General features: G+C 57.4%; 1 protein-coding gene across 1 annotated transcript; it reads right to left on the bottom strand.

Moving 5' to 3' along the window:
• Window positions 1-1,791: 1,791 nt before the first annotated feature.
• On the bottom strand, window positions 1,792-19,506 carry LZTS1 (leucine zipper tumor suppressor 1). Its single transcript, XM_071579224.1, has 4 exons — window positions 19,331-19,506; window positions 6,928-7,340; window positions 5,662-6,495; window positions 1,792-4,958 (listed from the first exon to the last, which is right to left on the bottom strand). The coding sequence occupies exons 2-4, from the start codon at window positions 7,270-7,272 to the stop codon at window positions 4,293-4,295; spliced, it is 1,845 nt and encodes a 614-aa protein (XP_071435325.1). The 5' UTR covers window positions 7,273-7,340; window positions 19,331-19,506; the 3' UTR covers window positions 1,792-4,292.
• Between the last annotated feature and the right edge of the window lie 415 nt (window positions 19,507-19,921).

Below are 19,921 nucleotides of genomic sequence, written 5' to 3'. Positions count from 1 at the left end.
TTAAAGAAGATGCAAATCAGCTTTTCTCCGTCTTGAGGCTGATTTGCATCCGCTGATTAGTTCAGCGATTCACTCTCCGTCTGTGCGGTTGGTGCTGAGGCAGCTGGAGCTGAGCTGACCCAAAGCACAGGGACCCCAGCGATGGGGGGAGATGCCCGAGCTGTGCTGGTTCTCCTGTTTGCCCCCAACACCGGAGCCAGCTGTGCCCCTCAGGTTCTTCCTCAGCCCCGGGGACCTGGTGCCATCCCATTCCTGTTCAGCCTTGCCACCGAGGGAGCGCTGGGTGTCCCGAGGGAATGGCTTCACCCTGGGATTATCAGGGCATTTCTGCTCCTTCCTGAACGTGTCTGCTCTTGGACACAGCAGGGACCAGCCTGCCCTGGCCATGTCTGTCCTCTCTGCTCAGCTTTCCTTGTGCTCTCCCAGCATCCTAACAGAGCTGCACAAGGGCCAGGTGGTGCCCACTGCCTGATCTGGGTCTGGGGCAGAGGATGCTCCAAGCCCGACCCTGGGGAGGGCACAGCTCATCCTCATCGTGAGGGGTTTGGTGGGAAAGGGGTGGGAATCCCACCTGCTTTAGTGGGAGAAGCAGCCCAGGGTCCTCAGGACTGAGTTTTGGCTTCCCTGGGCATTCCTGAGAATTCCTTGAGGGGTGTGTGCCCTCAGGGGTGCTGCCCTGGCTGCTGGACCTGCCCTCCCTCCTCCCGACTCCGCTCAGCTCCGGAGAGTCTGTGCTTTGCTGCTCTGCAGCATCTGCAATTTGGGATCTCTATGGGACAGGAATGTCTCCTGGGAGTTATTCCAGGGATAACTGGCAGCCCAGGGGTCTTCTCCTTGCTGCTCCCTGGACCTGGATTACACGGATCACTCTGGGAAGGGCTGGGCTGAGCTGGGAGCACCCACAGCCAGGGCAGGGGGTGGCCAGGAGGGATCTGTAACAGAAGGTGCCTCTCATGAGACAGAACCCTCACAGGTGGTTTTCTGTCTCCTTCCTCCTCAGTAGCTTTCAAAGGCGCTAAAAATAAACTTCCCTCGTGCCTGGGGCAGTGTGAGCACTGCCAAGGTTTTCCTGGAAAGCTCAGAGAGTGCCGGGTGCCCTTTGGGGGGGTGGGCACAGAGCAGCTTGTGTGTGGCTCAGCCCCCCACCCTGCCCTGTGATGGGGGGAGTGCCCTGTGGGTGAGCAGAGTTTTCTGTCATTTGTTTTCCCCATTTTCTGCTCCTCAACTTCCCCCTTTGGACTGATGTGGTGCAAAGAGGCTCAGGCCTGATTTGCTTTGGAGGAAAACAGCTTAAATAGACAAAATATCCCTTTGGGTTTGTTAAGGTGGTTACACTTCATCTCTCCCTCAGGAATTGTTTTCCCTGGATCTCCTCAGGACACGGACCTGCCAGGAATGGTGGATTGGGTACTGCTGGGACAGAGGAGGGTCAGGGTGAAAATCAGCCTCACCTGCAGAGCAGGAGGGTGGAACTGGTGAGTGCAGGGTGGGAGCAGGGCCAGAGGGATTATCCCCCCCTCTCCAACCCCTCCATGTCTGCTGGAGACACATTTTTCCAGCTTTTCCATGCTTGGGTTATCCCAGCTGCAGAGCAGAGATAACAGGGCTGGAAACAACAGGGCCAGGTGGAGGGATGTCCCCAAAGGGGACCTTGGGGAGCTGTGATAAATGGCTTGTGGCTTGGGGGAGGAGGTGATGAACCCCAAAGAGGGGCACAACAAAGCACCATCCTGCTTTCTGGTAGGGGAAAAAAAGACTTGGAATACTGCCAAGAACTCAGGGAGACCAAAGAAGTTTTAAAAAATTTTATTTATAAATAAACATAAAATTACCAGTAGTTTACATCAGTCACCAGAAATAACATCAAAAAAAACCCCAAACAAACAAACAAACAAAATCAAAAAAACCTGCAGAAAAATAATTCTCTGTACAGGCTGAGGGCTGGGCAGCCACGGGGGGAGGCCACGGCTCCCACCTGGAGCGACACACCTGGAATGCGGACGGGCACACACAGCGTTGTGCAAAGGCAGCACGTCGAGGCCTCTGGCCATCACATCATAGAGCAGGGGCTGGGAGGGGGCACAGGGGGTGGTTGGGGGGCAGGGGCGGTGCCACCGGGGCCAGTGGGAGTGGGAACAGGGCATTGCTGGGATGGGGTGGCCGGGGAGGGCTCTGCTCCCCTGGGCACCCCTGGGGTTGGCACTGGGAGGCTCCTGGGGGCCGTGCTCTGGGGTGGCAGAGGGGCCATGGCTTGGGGGCTGCACTGAATCCCTTCTGGCCTCGCAAGCTGGAGTTGAGAGCCATCCCATCTCCAAAGCATCCTTCAGCAGGGCTGGGCAAAGGCTTAGCCCAGCGTGGCCCCGATTTACAGCCACGAGGATTTGAGGGTGGTTGATTTTAAGGATCAGGGTGTGCTGGTGTCAAGACCAGCCGGGATGTTCATGGGATAACTGGGGCATTGCATCTGGGGGTGCTCAGGGCCAGGTGCAGAAGGCACAGACTGGTTTCTGTGTGTCAGTTTTCCAGGCTGGAATGGTGTGAGGGATGCTGAATTTGGCTGCTCGGGCACAGCTTTGAGCCCTTGGCTGAATTCACGGCTTTGGGATTGTGCAAAGACCCACCCTTGAAACCCTGGGCTGGGGTAGTGGGTAAACAGACACACTGCAGAGAAAATCTCATTGTACTGGCACAGAGGGGGCCTGGCTGGAGACCTCTGCCCTGGGAAGGTGGATCCTGGCTGGAGACCTCCAGCCTGGGAAGATGGATCCTGGCTGGAGACCTCCGCCCTGGGAAGGTGGATCCTGGCTGGAGACCGCCGCCCTGGGAAGCTGGATCCTGGCTGGAGACCTCCACCCTGGGAAGGTGGATCCTGACTGGAGAACTCCGCCCTGGGAAGCTGGATCCTGGCTGGAGAACTCCGCCCTGGGAAGCTGGATCCTGGCTGGTTCCCTCCCTCCTGGCTGTGCTGAGCCACAGGGCACATAAGAGGGACATCCCGTGGAGCCTCAGTATCCACGTGCTGGTGGCAGGAGGGAATTTTAAGAGCTGGAGTAAAAAATAAAGTGGGGTCTTTGGGGTTTGTCTTTTAACCAGCTCCTCTTGATGGGATCCCATGGATTTAAGGACATAGGAGGAGATAAGGCAGCCGAGGGTCCCGGGAGGGACGGTTGCAGCGAGTGTGTGGGGCTGTGGGGTGAACACAACCCTGATTCCTTGGTCAGACTGTGGCTGGGAGACTTCTCATAATTCTTAAATCCAGTTGCTGTCTGACAGCTGGGAAAAGGGATGCTGAGTCCTCATCCATCTGGGCAGGGAGTGCCAGGTTGGCCCAGGGAGCAGGAGGGTGTGCAGAGTGGGTTCAGGGGGGGCTGTGCCCTCAGTGAAAGGTGATTTCAGTGGGGTGTTGGCTGTAACCAGGTTGTGGGGTGCAGGTGGGGTCCTTCCTGAGGCACTGCAGTGACCCAAGGGCGGGAGGAGTGGATGTGCCAGAGGCAGGAGGTGGCTCTGTGGTCCCACAGCACCCTGGGATTGGCACTGGTGGAGAAGGGTGAGAAGGAGTGAGAGCAGCGTGGTGCTTCCTGCAGGGAGCTGGGCATGTGCTGTGGCTGATTCCTTTCAAAGGTGGTGGGAAGGACTGTAGTGTCCCCAATCCTGGAGCTGTGGTGTTCCCTGTTCTGGAGCTGTGGTGTCCCCAGTCCTGGGACTGTGGTGTCCCCAGTTCTGGAGCTGTGGCGTCCCCATCCTGGAGCTGTGGCGTCCCCATCCCAGAGCTGTGGCGTCCCCATCCCCAGAGCTGTGGTGTCCCCATCCTGGAGCTGTGGCGTCCCCATCCCCAGAGCTGTGGTGTCCCCATCCTGGAACTGTGGTGTCCCCATCCTGGAGCTGTGGTGTCCCCAGTTCTGGAGCTGTGGTGTCCCCATCCCCAGAGCTGTGCTGCCATTGGATCCCTCTGAGCCTGGAGCAGAGCATCCCCTGGGCGTTGTGCATCGATGAGAGATAATTTGCTGAATTCCTGTTCCCTGACCACCCCATCACTGGCTCCTCAGTCCTACCAGGGGCAGAAGGGGCACTGCCGGGGCGGGGGGAGCTGCTGGCACGTCACCATTGGCACGAGTTGCTTGCTCACCTCTGTAACACAACAGGCAACAGGGAGCACCAGGACGGGGAGGCAGCAGGGCTTGAGCCCCACAGATAAATACATGGCTCAGCTGGACTGTACAAGGCACGGGCAGCGTGTCCCCTGTGGGAGAGACACCTGCCCCGAGCTGTGGGCAGGGCAGGGCAGAGCTGGCTCAGATCTCAGTGGCGATGATGTCCTCGTAGGGCACATCAGCACCAGGGATCTCCAGCTCGATGGGCTCCTTGCCATCCTCCCCTGTGGCGAGCTGCTGCAGCATCTTCTCCAGGTTCTGGTTCCTCTTGTACATGTGCAGGTAGCTCTGCTGCAGCTGCTTCTGGTAGTGGATCACCTTCTCCTTCTCCTCCTTCCACGTCTGCCGCTCGTGCTGGAAGCCGGAGGTCATCTGCTCGTTGTTGTCCCGTTCAGCCTTCAGCTCTGCCCGCAGCCTCTCCACCTCTCCCTGAAGGGCTTGGGCCTCATCCAGCCCAGCACAGGGCCTGGGCCCCTCCTGAGCCTCGCTCAGCTGCTCCTTGAGGACGGCGAGCTCCGTGCGCAGGTCCACGATCTCCTGCTCCAGCAGGTTCACCTTCTCCCTCAGCAGCTCCGACTCGTTCTTCTTGCGCTGCAGCTCGTTCTCACACACCTCCAGCTCCATGGACTTGGTGCGCAGGGACACCTCCAGGTCCTGGGTCTTCATCTCCAGCCCTTCCATCTTCATCCTCACCTCCTTCAGCTGAGCCTTCAGGCTGAGGATCTCGGTGGTCTTGGTGTTGAGCTCTGTCTGGGACTCCTTCAGCTGCTGCTTCAGGAGGGAGATCTCCCCGGATTTCTGGCACACCTGTGGGCAGGGATGGAGCACCTGAGTTGGGCTGGACCTTGGGGGAAGCCCATGGCATCTCATGTGATCTGTGCTGGGCACAGCTGGGGTTCAGCGTATAGAAACCCTGAATTTATTTCATTTATGTTCATTTATAATAAATTACGAGTTATAAATAATACTAAGAGTAATTATTATGATTAAACTTTGGTATTTTCATCACTTTAACAGGCTTTGTTCAGCAATACCCAACGAGTGAGTAAATTTAACTTAAGCAGAGAGTGGAAGGTTTTACTGCTCCCTAATAAATGATCGTGGCAAGTCCAAGTAGTTCCTATTTCCAGGGGGGAAGGCAGCTTTACTGCTCCTCTGGGGCAGGCAGCTGGAAAACCCTGAGCTGGAGGCTGGAAATGCCAAGTTATTTTAATCACTGAGTGTTTTTATTCACTGGTTGTTTCCCTGGATGATGGGAAGGGCTGAGGGGTTAAGAGGGGCAGGGAGAACCTCCACAGCTTACACAACCTGCATGTGACAGACATGGATCTCCTTGGATTTTACATCCATGTCCTACAGCCTTGCAGCCCCTGTGGTGCTGCTGGGAGCAGGAACAGAGATGGAGAAGGGCTGTGTGTTTTATTGCTGCTGTGGCACTGCCACCTTCCACACACACACACTTTGCTCTGGGCATCCTCAGCCCAGGGTTTGATGCCCCAGTGCCACTCACCTCCCACTGTGTCTCCTCCAGCGCCGGGGCAAAGCTGGTCTTCTCCTTCTCATAGGACCTCAGCTTGGTCTCCAGCAGGTTTTGCTCCTTCATGAGTTTCTCCAGCTCCTCCCGGAGCTGCTGCTTCTCCTGCTGCAGCTGGAACACCTGGAGGTGAAGGACCTGCTGCGTGCGCTGCGTTTTCTGCGAGGTTTGCTTGAGTTTGCTGTTGCATTTCTGCTTGAGGCCCTCCAGCTCCTCCTTGCAGCGCCGCTGCTTCTCTTCATAAACCTGGCAGGAGCTGATTTCCTTCTCCTCGAAGCTCGACTGAAGCTCCTGCAGCTCCCCCTCCCTCTCCAGCAGCTTCTGCTCCAGCTCCTGGATGGTGGACTCGTCCGTGGAGATGGGTGAGCGGATGCAGGTGGTTTTCTCTGCCACTCCGTGGTGGTGGTGAGGGGCTTTGCCGGGATTGAGGATCTTGTTGCCCCCATCAGAGAAGGACATGGCCTTGAGGCTCATCATGTTGCTGTCCTGGATGATGGCACACTGCAGGATGTTGTGGGCAGAGCCCCCAAAGCGGCTGATGGGGCCCATGGGCGTGACGAGGGGGTCGAGCTGGTAACTGCTGCTGGTGCTGTGGGTGGGCAGGCTGGACATGGAGTTCCTGCCGGAGTCAGACAGACCCCCTGAGCACAGCATGGGCTTCAGCTCCTGCTCCTTGGCCTTCTCTGGGGGTTTCAGGGGTGGGGGGACGTGCCCCCCATTCTCAGGGGGGGACGAGGGGTGCAGGATGGCCCCAGAGCGCGGCAGCACCGGCTTGAAGGCAGTGGGACGGACAGGAGGCTTGTCCATGCCCTGGGGGGAGAGCAGAGCCCGTCAACACAGACCCAAAGCAAGCCATCTGTCCTCCCCCAGCCCTTCTGCCCCCAGGGATGAGACCCCCATGGTGGGACAGTTCCAGTCCCCCTCAAAGGCCAAAAGCATGAGAAGATGCTGATGGGCAGAGTTGTCTCTGCTGGGAGGTGAAGGATATGTCTGGAAATTAAAGGGTCCATATGCTTTGGATCCTATTGCTGATCCAAATTCCCCAAACCAGAAGGTGGCACAGTGCCCCCAGCACCTCCCACCTGCCCCTCTGCTCCCCCTTCCCACCACAAACTGTTTCCTCTGATCCTTCTCCCAGACCACAACCCGAACAACCTCGTGGTGGGACCTGCACCCACTCTGAGGACAGATGGGTCCAGTGGGACACCCCCCACTCCCGGGGCCACCCTGTCCCCCACTAACCACTTCCAGCTGGCTGGGGAAGGGCATCAGCTTCTGTGGTGTGGGCGTCCCGAAGTCGATGCCGCTCGTGCCCGCCTGGCCCAGCTCCGCTCCGCCCAGGGCGGTGTAGTCCCGGGGGACACCGTGGGACTTCTGGCTGACCTTGATGTAAAAGAAGTCCTCATTCTTGCTGCTTTTGGAGCTGGCCTTGTGGCCAGAGTCCTGCGAGAAGCCGAAGCGGAGCAGCCCGTCCGAGTAGCGGTTGAGCTTCTTGAGGTGGGAGGACTTGCGGAGCTTGTACTGGGAGGCGCGGCAGTGCTTGCTGTGGAAGCTGTGCCCGGAGATGAGGCTGCTGACGCTGCCCATGCTGCTCCCGGCGCGGGCAGGGCCCGGCTGAGCTCATAGCAAAGCCCTGGGTGCAGCCAGGAGAGGGTCTGGGAACACAGAGAGAGCGGGGTCAGCAGATGGAGGTGGTGTGAGGCTGCAGGGATGGTTGGGAGGCTGAGGACAGAGCTCATCGGGGTCTGCAGCGGCTCCCAAGGGGAGCTCTCTGTGAGCAGTGACAGGACCCTGGAAAGGCTGGAATTGTGTCAGGGCAGGGCTAGGTTGGAACTCAGGAAAAGGTTCTTCCCCCAGAGGGTGGCGGGCACTGAACAGGCTCTCCAGGGTTTGGTCACGGCTCCAGGACTGACATGACAGAGCTCAAGCAGCATCTGGACAGCACTCCGAGGGATAGAATGGGATGGTTGGGTGTCTGTGCAGGGCCAGGGGTTGGACTCTGATCCTTGTGGGTCCCTTCCTGCTCTGGATATTCCATGATTCTGCTCTAAACACACCTCATAGGCACATTTGGGTACAAGCCAGCACTGACAGGGTTTGTGCAAAGGGCACCTCTGGGCACATCTCCAGTGTGTGCCCAGGGATGGGGTTGTGGGTGCAGATGAACCAGCTGGTCCTCAGGCATGTGAAGGGAGAGGGATGTTTACTGAGGCTGATCCACCCCGTTCCCAGCCCCAGGGGAAGGAGGGTGGCAGGCAGGGAAGGGCAGGGATTTTCCCTGAGCCTGGAGATGGCTCCAGGAACCTCCCACAAGTTGCCTGAGTCTCCCAGGCCAGGTGGCACCCAGGGTGCCACAGCTCCTGGATGTTTGGGCACATCCTGCCCTGTGCCAGGTGCTCATCATGAGCTGTGTGGTTCAGCACACCTCGATGAAGCCAGGAAGGTTCTCTACAGGAGTCTCTAAAAATGGTAAGAGGAGGAAAAGGGATTTCTATGATTTTTAGGTGTAATTTCAACAAGCCCTCATGGCTCCTGCTTATTCTGTGCTGGATGGATCCCACCTCCTACCAACACAACCAGGCACAGCCTCTCCTGCACGAGCCTCTGCTCCCTGATTCCTCTCCAATTTTCAGTGCTCCTCTTAACCTGCCTGAAAAGGGAAGCTGTGAGGCTTAATTACACTTAATGTCTGTGCAGCACTTCAGAGGACAAGAGGCCTTGTGTGTGTGTGTGCCGAGTGTTGTGATTAGGGATCAGAGGTATGTGGGACTCTGTGCTCCTTCTCTTTGCTGTGGGGGAAAAATAGAGGAAATAAACCCCCAGCTCCTGGTGGCCTTTGTGGTGTTTGGCTCCCAGTGCCAGGGCTCTAATGGAGATGCACTTTCCATCCAGGTAATTAGGGAGAGAAAGGGGAAAGCACATAATCCAAATGAGCTAAATCCTGTTTGCACGAGATGAGGAGAGAGGAAACATTTCTGCTCCTTGCTGTGTTTGGAATAGCTCAGAGCTCCCAGTGTAGGCACTGTGTGATGCAGCTCTTCCCCAGAGCTACCCCAAGCTGAGCTCTCATCACCCAAACAGGAATCCAGGGCATCAAAAGTGTCTCCTGGCAGTGGGACAGGGTTGGCTGGGTGGTGGGTGTGCCAGGGCATCGTCGCTGCCTCATCCTCAAGCTTCAGACAGTCACTCCTCTGTTTTTCCCATCCTTGCCTTACACCTGCTCCAGTGCCAGCCCCTGCATCCCAAACAGGGTGACACCCACCTGAGCTCATCCCTCAGCTTTATTCACTTCCTTTTCTCCGTGCCCCGAGGACCCAGATTGATTAAGTGTCAAAGGAAAGTCCTAGAGAGACAGACTATCTGCTTTAATCCCTAAATCCATTTTTGGGAGATTAGGAGGAGTAAGTAAGGTCTGAGCTGCTGCCGGGATGCTGATGTGTTAAAAGTGATAAATGACTTTGGCTTCATTCATTCTTGCAGGGGAAGAGGCACAACGTGCACAGGGAGGGGGTGGAATCGCTGCAGGGAAGGGGATAATTGGCACAGGAGGCTCAGTGTGTTCCTGACACCGCCCGTGTGTGTGTCTGCAGGGGGCAAAGGCAGTGTCAGAGCAGCAGAGCTGCCAACTGCAGCGACAGCATCCCCAGACAGGGCTCAGCACGTGCCAGGGAGCAGCACTGGTGCACTGGCACACACCTGTGCCCGTATTTTACACCTGTGTGTGTTTACATGCACCCACGGCCCAGGGAAGTGAGAGGTTTGATCCCCAAAACCAGAGGTTTTCAGGGTGCATGGAGCTGGTGCTCCAGGGATTCCAAGCTCACTGTCCCCTTGGATGGATGTGCCCTTGGTTTTGTGGGAGAAAATGGAAGAAATAGGGGGAAGGGAGAGCTGGGACTTTCCAGCCTCTTGGCAGGAGGTGTTTCAATCAATCCCAGCCCTCCCACACATGCCTGAGAGGGTTGGGCACGTCTTATTCTTCTCCTTCCTTCTTTCCATTTAAAAATGAACACTTTGAAACCTGTGGAGGAGTTGGAATTCATGGGCAATGATGGCAGAAAGCAGAAGGCTCTGGAGCCAGCAGAGTTGGGAGGGCACAGGTTCCTGCTCCAGCTTTGGGACACCTCCAAAAAGGGTTCCCTTGCTTGTTCAGCCTCACGTTTGCATTTTCCCCTGCATCAAATCCAGTGACCCTGTGGCTCTGCAGGGAGCAGATGGGTTTGCAGAGCCCACCAAACCCCAGTCATTCTGTACATCCACACCCATGTAGCTGCATGGACACATATGGGCATTTTAAGGGGGCTGCAAATTGGTAACAGGCACAGTTGGGTCGAGTCAGGCTTGTTGCAAAGTGTAAAAAGGGGGCTGGGGGACAAAAATTAAATCTAAGTGATACTGAGAGTGCAGCGAAGGGGAATGGGGATGTCCCAGAGTAGCAGCTGCGGTGGCAATGTCACCACTCCAGCCTGGCTCTGTCCCCAAAGCCACACGCTGCACTCCCCCGGCTCAGCCGCGGCCCCGCCTGGCTCTCGGCGCTAAATGTGATTACTCTGAGCCGTGATTTGCCCTGTCACTCACCAATTAACGGGGACAGAAAGCCAGCAAAGGCACAAGCCTTCCCCTCTCGCTCCGCCGCCCCCGGCAAATGAGCCCTTCAAGGCTCTTTTGTCGGCGCCGCGGTGGGGAGGGGGCCGGGGGGCTGCAGCACGAGCCGGACCCCCGAGCAGTGTCTGTGCTCCACAGCCCTTCAGGGGCTGCGAACAAACCCCACGGAGTCACAGAATCACAGAACTGTCAGGGCTGGAAGGGACCTCTGGAGATCCAGTCCCATCCCACAGGTGAAGTAGGAAGTGTTTGGGGGGTGGGGGGGGGCTGTCCGGCAGTGCTGCTGGGGGGACAGACCCCCAAAAAGGACTCAGGCAGTGTGGGCTAAACCCACGGGCACGGGGCTGAGCACGTGGATGCTCCCACTCCTGCTTGTGCAGAAAGAGGGGGAAAAAATGAATGGCATCTCGTCATCCCAGTCATGCCTTCCCTGCACGTGGGAGAGCAGCTCTCCCATCGCCTCCTTCCTGAATGGGCTGCAGGAATTTAATCTTATCTCCTTCCAGCGCAGCTTCTTTGAAGCTTTTTGCCACTTCCCTGCAGAGTTTTCTTCGCAGGCAGCAGCTTTCCCTCCACCATCCCCAACAGGTCACCCTCGCAAGAGCCTTCGTTTCCAGTGTCACTCACTCCCTGCTGATCCTGTTCTTTCCCCCTTGGAATGCCAAAGCTTCCTTCTTCCCTGCAATCTCTCGCCTACTCTTTTTCCCTCTTGAATTATTATTCATCCTTTCTGTGCAGATGCTCCCACACATTTGGGTGTTTGTTGGGAGATGCACAGATAATACAGGAGCAGCTGCCAAGAGCCTGGCTCCGGGATCAGCCTCCTTCCTCTCTGCCTCGATCGCTGCCAGGTGCTGTGCCCCTGTTTGACGCGGTGATTTGGGTCTTTGAGACACCAGGAATGCGGCCCCGGGGGGAAATGTGGGCACTTCCACGGTAAAAAGCCACACACGTGTTACCTGGAGCATCTGACTTAGGCTTTAAGTGCACCCAGGGCTGTGTGAGCATCTGCCTGTCTCTGCTCCAGCCCTACCTGCCCTCCCCGTGCCCAGCTGCCCCCAGGCTCTCCAAACCCTGCTCATTTCGGTCTCCGGAGAAATGGCACCTCTAAGAGCTTGGAGACCCCACCAGCAGAGCCGACCTTGCCCCCAGCCTGTCATCGCCCCTCTCCCGGCGCTAATGGGGGTGAATTCAGAGCCTGCCCGGGCAGGCGCCGGCCCGTGGGGCTCCTTTGTGGCTCGGGGCCCCACGACAAGGCTTTCATTCACTCCACTCCATTGTGCCCTCCCATTCAGTGCCATTCATTGGGCTCGTTTGGATCGGCGGCCGGCAGTGAATGGAGCGCGGGCAGCACAAAGCACACACCATGTGTTCCGCCCTGATCTGCCAGCAGTGAAGGGGGACACTCCAGAGGAAGAATAACCAGCCTCAATTACATGTTACATCCACTCTAATAGCCCAGGAGTCCATCACACTTAATGTTGTTTCAATGAACACTGAGAGAATTCACACCCCCTGCCTGGTGCTTGTTAGAGGGGCCAGCAGTGCCTTTGGCAGGGGGTTGGGTGGGCTTCGTGCCAGCCCAGGCCGTGCCGAGGCTCTGCCAGTGTCCCCTGGCAGCTGGTCATGCTGCTGCAGGCCCTGGGGCTGAAGGTGCAACTGCTCAGTGGGGAAAAAAGGCTAAAAAAAGCAATTTGCCTCCGTTTCAAAGCCCGTCAGCAGCACCAAGTGCTGTCGCTTTGCACCCAGTTCCTTTGGCAGTTCCTGGGTGGGTGGCTCAGGGCAGGGGCATTTATGTCACCCTTCCTCCTGCTGGAAAAACCAAAATTCAATGCTGAATTCAGCACCAGCTTTGGGGAGGGCTTGGAGGAGCTGTGGACACGTCTCTTCCATTGATGGAGGCGGCACCAACCCTGACCAGGGATGTGCCAACAAGTGGCTTTACTGGGCGAGCAGGTGAAATCATCCCTGTGAGGGTGGAGGTGGGACTGAGGTGACTGGTCTGAGCTGTGTTTGGGGAAGCCAGTCCCAGAATAAGAGGAATTTCTCAAATTAACAATGAATCACATTGGCAGGATGAGCTTTAGAGGGTCTGGCCTCCACCCCCACTGTGCTCTTCCTGCTTCCACACTGCTCCTGCCATTCCCTGTGGAGGGACAGGCTCCTGGCCCTGCCCAAGGACATTGCTCAACCCCCAGAGGACTGGTGGCAGCAGAGTCCTGTGACTCCCAACATCTGTGTTTCTGCAGAGCCTCATGTTTTCTCTGCAGCAAACACTGCCTGGGCAGTTCTGAGCTGGAAAAGGGATGGATTATTCTCCTTTCTGTCTCATAGCCCGAGAAGGACATAAAAGTGAGACAAACCTTGTTGCTGGTGGCTGAAAGGTCACAGCCAGCAGCTGTTTATTCCCAGGAGAAGTCAGTATTTGGCCCAGCAGCCTGCAGGGAGTTCCAGCCCTCAGTCCTACCCGTGGCATTCCCAGCTCCCTGCTCAGACCAGAACCCAAATGCTTTCTCCCCCTCTTTTAGGTGCCAATAACTCCAGGACCCTCCAGGTCCCAGCCTTCCCTCCACCACGTGTCAAACCCTACCTGTGCCACCCAGATCTCCCCAGATTTATTCCCACTCCTGCCAGGAGCCTCCTGTCACACGGATTTGGGAGCTCATCAGTGATTCAACAGCTGAGCACAGCACCCACACAAGTCATATCAGTCATGCTCTGGGTACAAAGGAAACACTTGTATGAGACATACTTAAATATTCCTGGGGTGGGGAGAAAGATCTTTTCAGCTTAGTTAATTCCTCTCAGCATCTGGCTTTTCCCACTAATGAGCAACTAATACTGCAATTAAAGCCCTGCTAATTGGGAACTCACAAATGCTGGTCCTGCTTTTGTCTTTTGCAGGTTTGGGCACTGGCTGGGCATACCTGGATGGTGACACGTTGGTGAATTCAGTGCCCTCCCATGCCAGGGACCATCAGGTCCATGATGACCCCTCTGTGTCACCAGCACACTCTGGGACAGGAGCCCCCTGTTTAGGGCCAGTTTTGGGGAGGTTTTTGTTGGGGAGAGAGGCCCCCACTGCCAAGGAAACACCTCACAGCAGGTCCCACCCAGGGTGGCCCATCCCTGTGAGGCAGCAGGTGCAGGAGGCCGGGTTTGGCTATTTTGGGAGCCGTCTGGGGCTGGCAGGTGGTGCCAGGGTGGGTGACAGCTGAGTGTGGCTTTCACTGGGAGCTGCCAGGCCCTTCTCACACATCTATTTCCAACCCTGCACAGCACAACCTGCCAGGGTGGGAGGGGGGCACCCAAAAACCTGCCTGCAGGGCACTGGTTTGCTTCAGGCAGCTCAGGGGCTCCTGTGCATCCTGCAGGATGGGCAACTGGGATGATGCTGTCCTGGAATTCCCACCCCTTGCCCAGCAGAGCCCGTTCAGCCCCCAGGCCAGTGGGGTCTGGTGTCCTCCATGTCCTCCCACACACCTTCCCTGGGGTCTAATTGATGGAAGGGCTTTGTTCTGCCCAGCTAAAAATAGCAAGAACTTCATGTAACTTGAGATGAGCCCGAAATACTTTTCCTCCCAGCTTTTTCACTTTCCCAGGCTTTGCACGTGTCTCCTCCATCCCTCCAGTTATGGATAAAACTGAGATGAGGGACAGTGAGCCCCCTGCCCCCAGGTTATGCCAAGCACCAAGGATTCCTTCCACAAGCCACAACCTTCCCAGCCACCAGGAAATGCTGGACTAGGGTCCTTTCTGCTGCAGAACTCCCCCAAGAACACACAGAGGAGAAGCATCTTCTCCATGTACAGGGAAAATTTAGAAGTGGTGCCACAGGCTGCCATGGAGACAGGGCTCTGTTTGCAATCTTCTCGCTTTTTATTGTCTCTCCCCCTCTCCCAGGCAGTTGAAAAGCAGCCAGGAGCATGGCTGGCATTGCCTCCACACTCCTGATGGCCACACTGCCCAGCACACCTTCCCTGTCCTGTAAGTGCTCAGGAGGCCCAGCTGGGTCTCCTCTCTGGTCCTTCACCTCCTCTAGGTGTCACTTTTGGCTCCTCCTTGCTGTATCTGGGGGCCATAAAGCAGGTTTGTGCTGCTGTCTCTCAGCCTTGTTGGGTTCCAGATGCATCAGAAGCCCTGTCAGGGTGCAGGTCTGACCTGCTCACCCTCTGTTGATGGGCAGGAATGTGAGGACATGATCATCCAGGGGCTGGTTTGGGGCATATTCCTAAAATCACAGGTTTGAGATTGTCTAAGAAACAGGAGGGGGAGACAACTGACCCTGACAGCAGCTGAAACCCTTCAATCTCTGTCCTTACCCTCAGGAAAGCCGTGACTATCAGAGGAAGAACTTCTCTGAGGTAGGACCTAAAGATCTTCCAGCAAACTGAACTCTGTGTCACACCTGGGCTTGACTTCACAAAGCTGAGCTCCAAAACTGAGCTGTGATGATTTCTGTGCTGCCCTGCCCTGTTTGTGTTACCAATTACACCGTGGTTTTGTCTCAGTTGGGGTATTTTTGTCCCCTGCCTGATGGTCAGTCAAGTGGGAGCTGAGAAAAGGCAACTTGCACATGTTTGATGAGCCAAACTCAATCCTTGCTGCAAGAGCATCTGCTGCTGCTGCTCCTCATCCTTCAGCTCTCTCTCATTTTCCAGAGTGTTGCATCCCTATCCCTGCTCTGCTCAAAGCTTCAATGCAGCAGCAGCAGCAAGAGAAGGGGAAAAAAAAGAAAGGCAAATTCACTTCTCGCTTCCTATTTTCCTCCTCCTCTATTTTTCAGACTTGGCCCGTGGTGAAAACCACCCCTTTAATGCCTGGCTGCCAAATAGAGCAATTCTCTCAACAGAGAAATGTACATCAAAGTTGCAAGGAATATTCAATTAACCTTTAAAGGAGATCATCCCTAACTGGCTTAGAGAGACATCACTAAATTGTTTAAAAAACTAAACACAGGCACTTGGATTTTGGAGGAGCAGGTCTGTGGAGACAGTTCTGGCTGTTGGCTCACTAAAAAAAAAAAGGGCAATTAAATATCTAAGTGTTCTTTCCAACTGGCATCCTGAGCTAGAACCTCTGACAGGGTTATCTTTGCTTAGGCAAGTGGCCAAATCCATAGCTCTGCATCTAGGAAACGTGGAATAACTGAGAAAACAGTGATGGCAACAGCTCTTGTGATCACCAGGGGGACATCTGGGAGGTTTTTTCTTTTCGAGGGTCAGGGGATAAAGCTCCTCTCCAGCTCTCAGAGCTGAGCACTGCCAGGGTCCAGTGAGAGATGCTCCATTCTGCAGAAGTCAGAGGCTCAGGAGATGAGGCTCTTCTGTAAATCATTAAAAATCTTCTTATCTAAGAGTGTGCCCAGGCATTGGTACCCTCTGCTGGAAGGAGCTGCCTCCCACTGAGCCCTTGTGCTGCTACCAGGAGATAAAGGGAGATCTTTTAGCTCAGGAGGAAACCTTCTGCCTGTGAGGAAGGCGAAGGTCAGGCTGAGAATGCTGCTGAGAGGAGCCAGTGAGAGAGCCATGAAGGGGCAGCCTTTGCTCCTGCAGCTCTGCAGGAATCCCAGCACACCTTGTGCAGCCCTTCCCCTGGATTTGGCTCCCCAAACCCAGGCTGAGCCCATTCAGTGCTTCCCACAGCCAATTTGGGCATTGCTCACCCTTCCTGCTCACGGGGGCTCCTCTCAGTGGAGTGAACAAGCACAAACCCCCAACAGCAGCCAACGAGCTGTGCAGGGAAGTCTTTGTGGACCACGTGCCAAATCTTTGTGCATTCCCAGCTATTTTTAACTAATCCCTGATGGAAACCGTCCACTGAGGTCCTGCCCACTCCCAGCCTCACGCCTTCACTGCTGCTCTCCCTGACCTGGTGCCTCCTCCCTCCATCCTGCCCCTTCCACAGGTCCTCCACCTCCTCATCCCCCCGGGAAAAGCCACCACAGCAAACCCGAGGGCAGCTGGCAAACATGGACCAGCAAATAAATTAGGCAGGGGGGTGAGTTTTAAGACCTCCCAAGAGAAAGAAATATTTTATAAACACCCAAGTCAGTGGTTTGGGGGAGAAGCAGGACAAAAAGCCTCCAGGTTTCCTGTCAGCGTTAAGTTTTCCCTAAATGCTGCAGGGTTAAGGTCCCATGGCTTGGAGTTCAGGGCATGTGGCTCTGTTATGGAGCCATGTAGGGCCATGGGCCTGTCTCTACCAGCCTGGGCTGCTTCAGGACCAGTTTCAGCACCAGTTTTAGCACCAGTTTTAGCACCACTTTCCCAGAATACCCGCGGTGCTACTACATTTTCACACCTGTCCACGCAGCCCCTTGCAGCACAGGCACTGAGCTCTGCCAGGCTGTCTGTGGGTGACTGAGTGTCCCAGGGAGGGACCCTGGAGATTTTTTGGAATGGTCCCAAGGGAAGCAGGTCGGTGATCCCGGGTTTGGCTGCCTGTTGTCCCGAGCGGGGCTGCTCTGCCCACCCCTGCGTGCTGCACATGCCTCCCCTGAGCGTGAGCTGAGCAAGACTGGACCTGCCCACCACAACACAGACGCTTTCCAAGAGGGGGAAAACAGGGATTGAGGGCTGAGGATACACCAGCAGAGCGAGGGAGGCACAGGATGGGGGAGCAGCAGCTTGCTGGGACAGCACAGGATGCTCTGAGCTCCTGCATCTGCCAGCGCTGGGTTCCCCCATTCTGCCCAAACCTGGGGTGGAGGGTTCTGCCCCACACACCCTCAGCACAGGAATTCTGCCCTGCAAGTCCCTGTGCCCGCTCTGGTGGCTCGCAGAGGAGCTTGGCTTTTCTGGAGCTCTCATTTCCCTGCCTGAGTCTCACATGCATTTGCCTCCCACCGTTGCCAGCGCCGCCTGCCAGGGAAGAGTGACTAACGGGTGGGTGGGAGAGAACGACTCGAGCCCAATTTAGCAGCCCGGGGTGCCAAGGGAGGGGGTCACCCGGGGAGCCGGAGGACTGCGGGCACAGCTGGGGGTTCCGAGGGTGAGACAGCTCAGAGCATCCCCAGAGCCCGCGATTGTGGCCCCGAGTGCTCTTTGGCAGCTGCCATTAATTGTGTCCCCCCACCCCACGCTGACTGCGGTGAAGGGTTTGCACTTAGAATCCTTTGTCCCACCGATTAATGGCCCTGGTGATTAATTGCACGGGCAGAGTGGCTAAAGGAGGGCTCTGCAGTCCCCTAGAAAAGCCTGGCTGAGGGTAGATGGGTGAGCTGGGCACAAGGAGGGGCTCGGAGTGTGACAGGGGCATGGCCAGGGCTCGGGCTGGCGTGGGAGGCTGGGACTGGGCGAGGAGCAGCCGGACAGGCTCTGCCCTGGCAGGGATTTCAAAGGGAGGTTAATCAGTGTCTGGAGAGATGGCAGATAGTGGAGGCTCACGAAGAGTTTTTTTCCCTGCTCATATTCCACTTGCCGCAGCCTTCAGTGCGGAAAACAAGCTCTGGGGAGGAATTTGGACAGCCATGGAAACAGCCTGCTCCAGAAAATGGGTCAGGTGCTGGTCCCTGTGAGCACACCCAGGCACACCGGGAAGGAGGTCACAGGCCTGACTTGGGAACACGAGAAAGAAGAAACCACCCTGGTGCTGCTCTGCTGGGGCAGCCTTGGCTGAGGAGGTGCCCAGGGAGGACTTGGCACTGCTGGAAGGGGCTGGCACGGGAACCAGGGGGTGGTGGCAGAAGGGGATAGCGGGACATCAAATGCAACTCTCCCGTGGAGAGTAAGGGATGTGTAGCAGGAATGAGGTGGTACCAGGTAAGGGGCATGTGGGCACACCCCTGGGGGGGAATCTGGATGGGAGCCATGAGGGCCCTGTGGGACCCTCCTACCACACCACTGGGGACCTGTCATGTGGCCAGAGACTCCTGAACCACGAGAAAAAGCAAAGTGGTCTCTGCAGAGCCCAAGCAGGTGTCTGTCCTGTTTGGAGACAGCAAGGTGGACACTCCTCAGCTGGCTGAGCAAGGACAGGAGTGTCCTGAGCCTGACCCATCTCTGTGCTTGGCACCCACTGAATTTCCAGCTGCTGGGCTGTGCAGGTCTGGCACTGAGCACAGAGTGTCAGCGGGGTGAGCAGTGACAGCCCAGAGCTGACTTCTGCCACAGCCGTGGCAGTTCTCCAGCACTGCTTTTAAAGGCGAGGTTAATCCCCAGCTTTCCCGGAGCTGCGCGGGCGCTGCGGGAGCTGTGCAGCCTCCGCTCGGCACTGACCTCCCGCCCGCGCTTCCACCTGGCTGCGAATCCACAGCGAGCACAGCCCGAAGGGAGCCCGCCAGAGCCACCTGGCCAGCTCTGCACTCAGGGAAAGGCTAAACCCCTCCAGCCACCCCTGGCTGCCCTCGGATGGTGCCGCATCCAGCTGCAATCGGCGTTTCCCACAGAGGTGCCGATGCCCACGCCTGGCACTGCCTAATCCCGTGCCACCCGCGCTGCCCGCACGCCCAGGCTCTGTCAGCACGGAATTCCTACACGGGCACGCAGCCCCTTCTCCCGGGATGGCTCCGTGCTGATGACAACAAACCAAAGGCATCCGGCTCCTTCCTTTCCCTTCCCAGAGAGTTTGGGGACTCTGTAACCTGAGGCAGCCGCACCGAGGTGCTGAACACGCAGAATTTTCTCGCTGCCGTGCGAAAAAGAAGTTTTCCAGACTTCAGAGGGAAGCGAAAAGCCAGAGCTGAGCCCCGGGGGAGCCGCGAGCGGCTCCGGCCGGGCAGAAGAGGGATGTGAGCCGGGACGGGGGCGAGTCCAGCCGCTCCCGGGGGCGACCCCGACCCTTTGTGCCCGCGCCCTGTGCCCGGGAGGGAGGTGGTGCGGGGCATCCGCTGTGCCCGGCGGGGCTTGGGGGTGTTTCACCCCAAAGCGACGCGCCCTCATCGCAGTGCGGGGAGTCCCGACCCCTCTCTGTCCTCCCGCGCATCCCCCTCCCCGGAGCTCCCCGCGCATCGTCCCGCAGCGCTTCCCCGCCTCATCCCCGCCTCGTCCCCCTGCTCGGAGCTCCCGGACACGGCCCCCCCGGTGCCCCCCGTGCCCACCTTGGGTGGCCGCTGGCTCCTGGGCGCGGCGCGGGGCTGCGCGGGGCTCCCGGTGCCGGCCCGGCCGCAGCATCCCCGGCTTGGCGGCGGCGGAGGAGGAGCCTGGAGCCCCGAGCCGCGCACCGGGCCCGCCCCGGCGCAGCCCCCGGCTTTGTGTGCCGGCCCCCGGACCCCCCAGCCCCTCCTCTGCCCGCCCCGGGCCCGCAGGGAAGGGGGAGTTTGGCTGCTTGGTCTGAAGGCGCAGATGCTGAAGGAGAGGGGAGAGGTGATGGGGGGCGTGGGAGGTGGGACGCGGGTGGATTTGGACTGTCCCGCCTCTGGGATTGCGTCTGGCGCTTTGGGAAGCTCTTGGGAAATAGAGCCCAGAGCCCGGGGGAAGGAGCCGGCACCGGCCGGGAAAGGTCCGGGCTGAAGTTCCTGTTTTGCCTGATTCGGAGCAAGGACTTGAAGCCGAGGCTCCAAATATCTCCTGTTTGGGATGAGCACCGGGGTGTGACCGGTTCATGTCACAACTAGTCCTTCACGGCAGAAATAAGGACACGTTCCCAAGGCCTCTGACCACGGGGAACCGAATCGATGGGGCTGGGAATT

This window comes from Pithys albifrons, chromosome 29 (assembly GCF_047495875.1).
Source record: "Pithys albifrons albifrons isolate INPA30051 chromosome 29, PitAlb_v1, whole genome shotgun sequence".
Lineage (NCBI taxonomy): Eukaryota > Metazoa > Chordata > Aves > Passeriformes > Thamnophilidae > Pithys > Pithys albifrons.
Note: the sequence above shows the minus strand (reverse complement) of the source record. Positions and strands in the feature narration are given on the sequence as shown.

What these genes read in the sequence shown, in the direction of transcription:
- LZTS1 (XM_071579224.1), bottom strand. Translation starts at nt 7,272, where the DNA reads ATGGGCAGCGTCAGCAGCCTCATCTCCGGGCACAGCTTCCACAGCAAG. An exon ending in TCCCCAGCCAGCTGGAAGTG is followed by an intron (nt 6,496 to 6,927) that starts GTTAGTGGGGGA and finishes CTCTCCCCCCAG; the next exon opens with GGCATGGACAAGCCTCCTGT. An exon ending in TGGAGGAGACACAGTGGGAG is followed by an intron (nt 4,959 to 5,661) that starts GTGAGTGGCACT and finishes CCCTGCCCACAG; the next exon opens with GTGTGCCAGAAATCCGGGGA.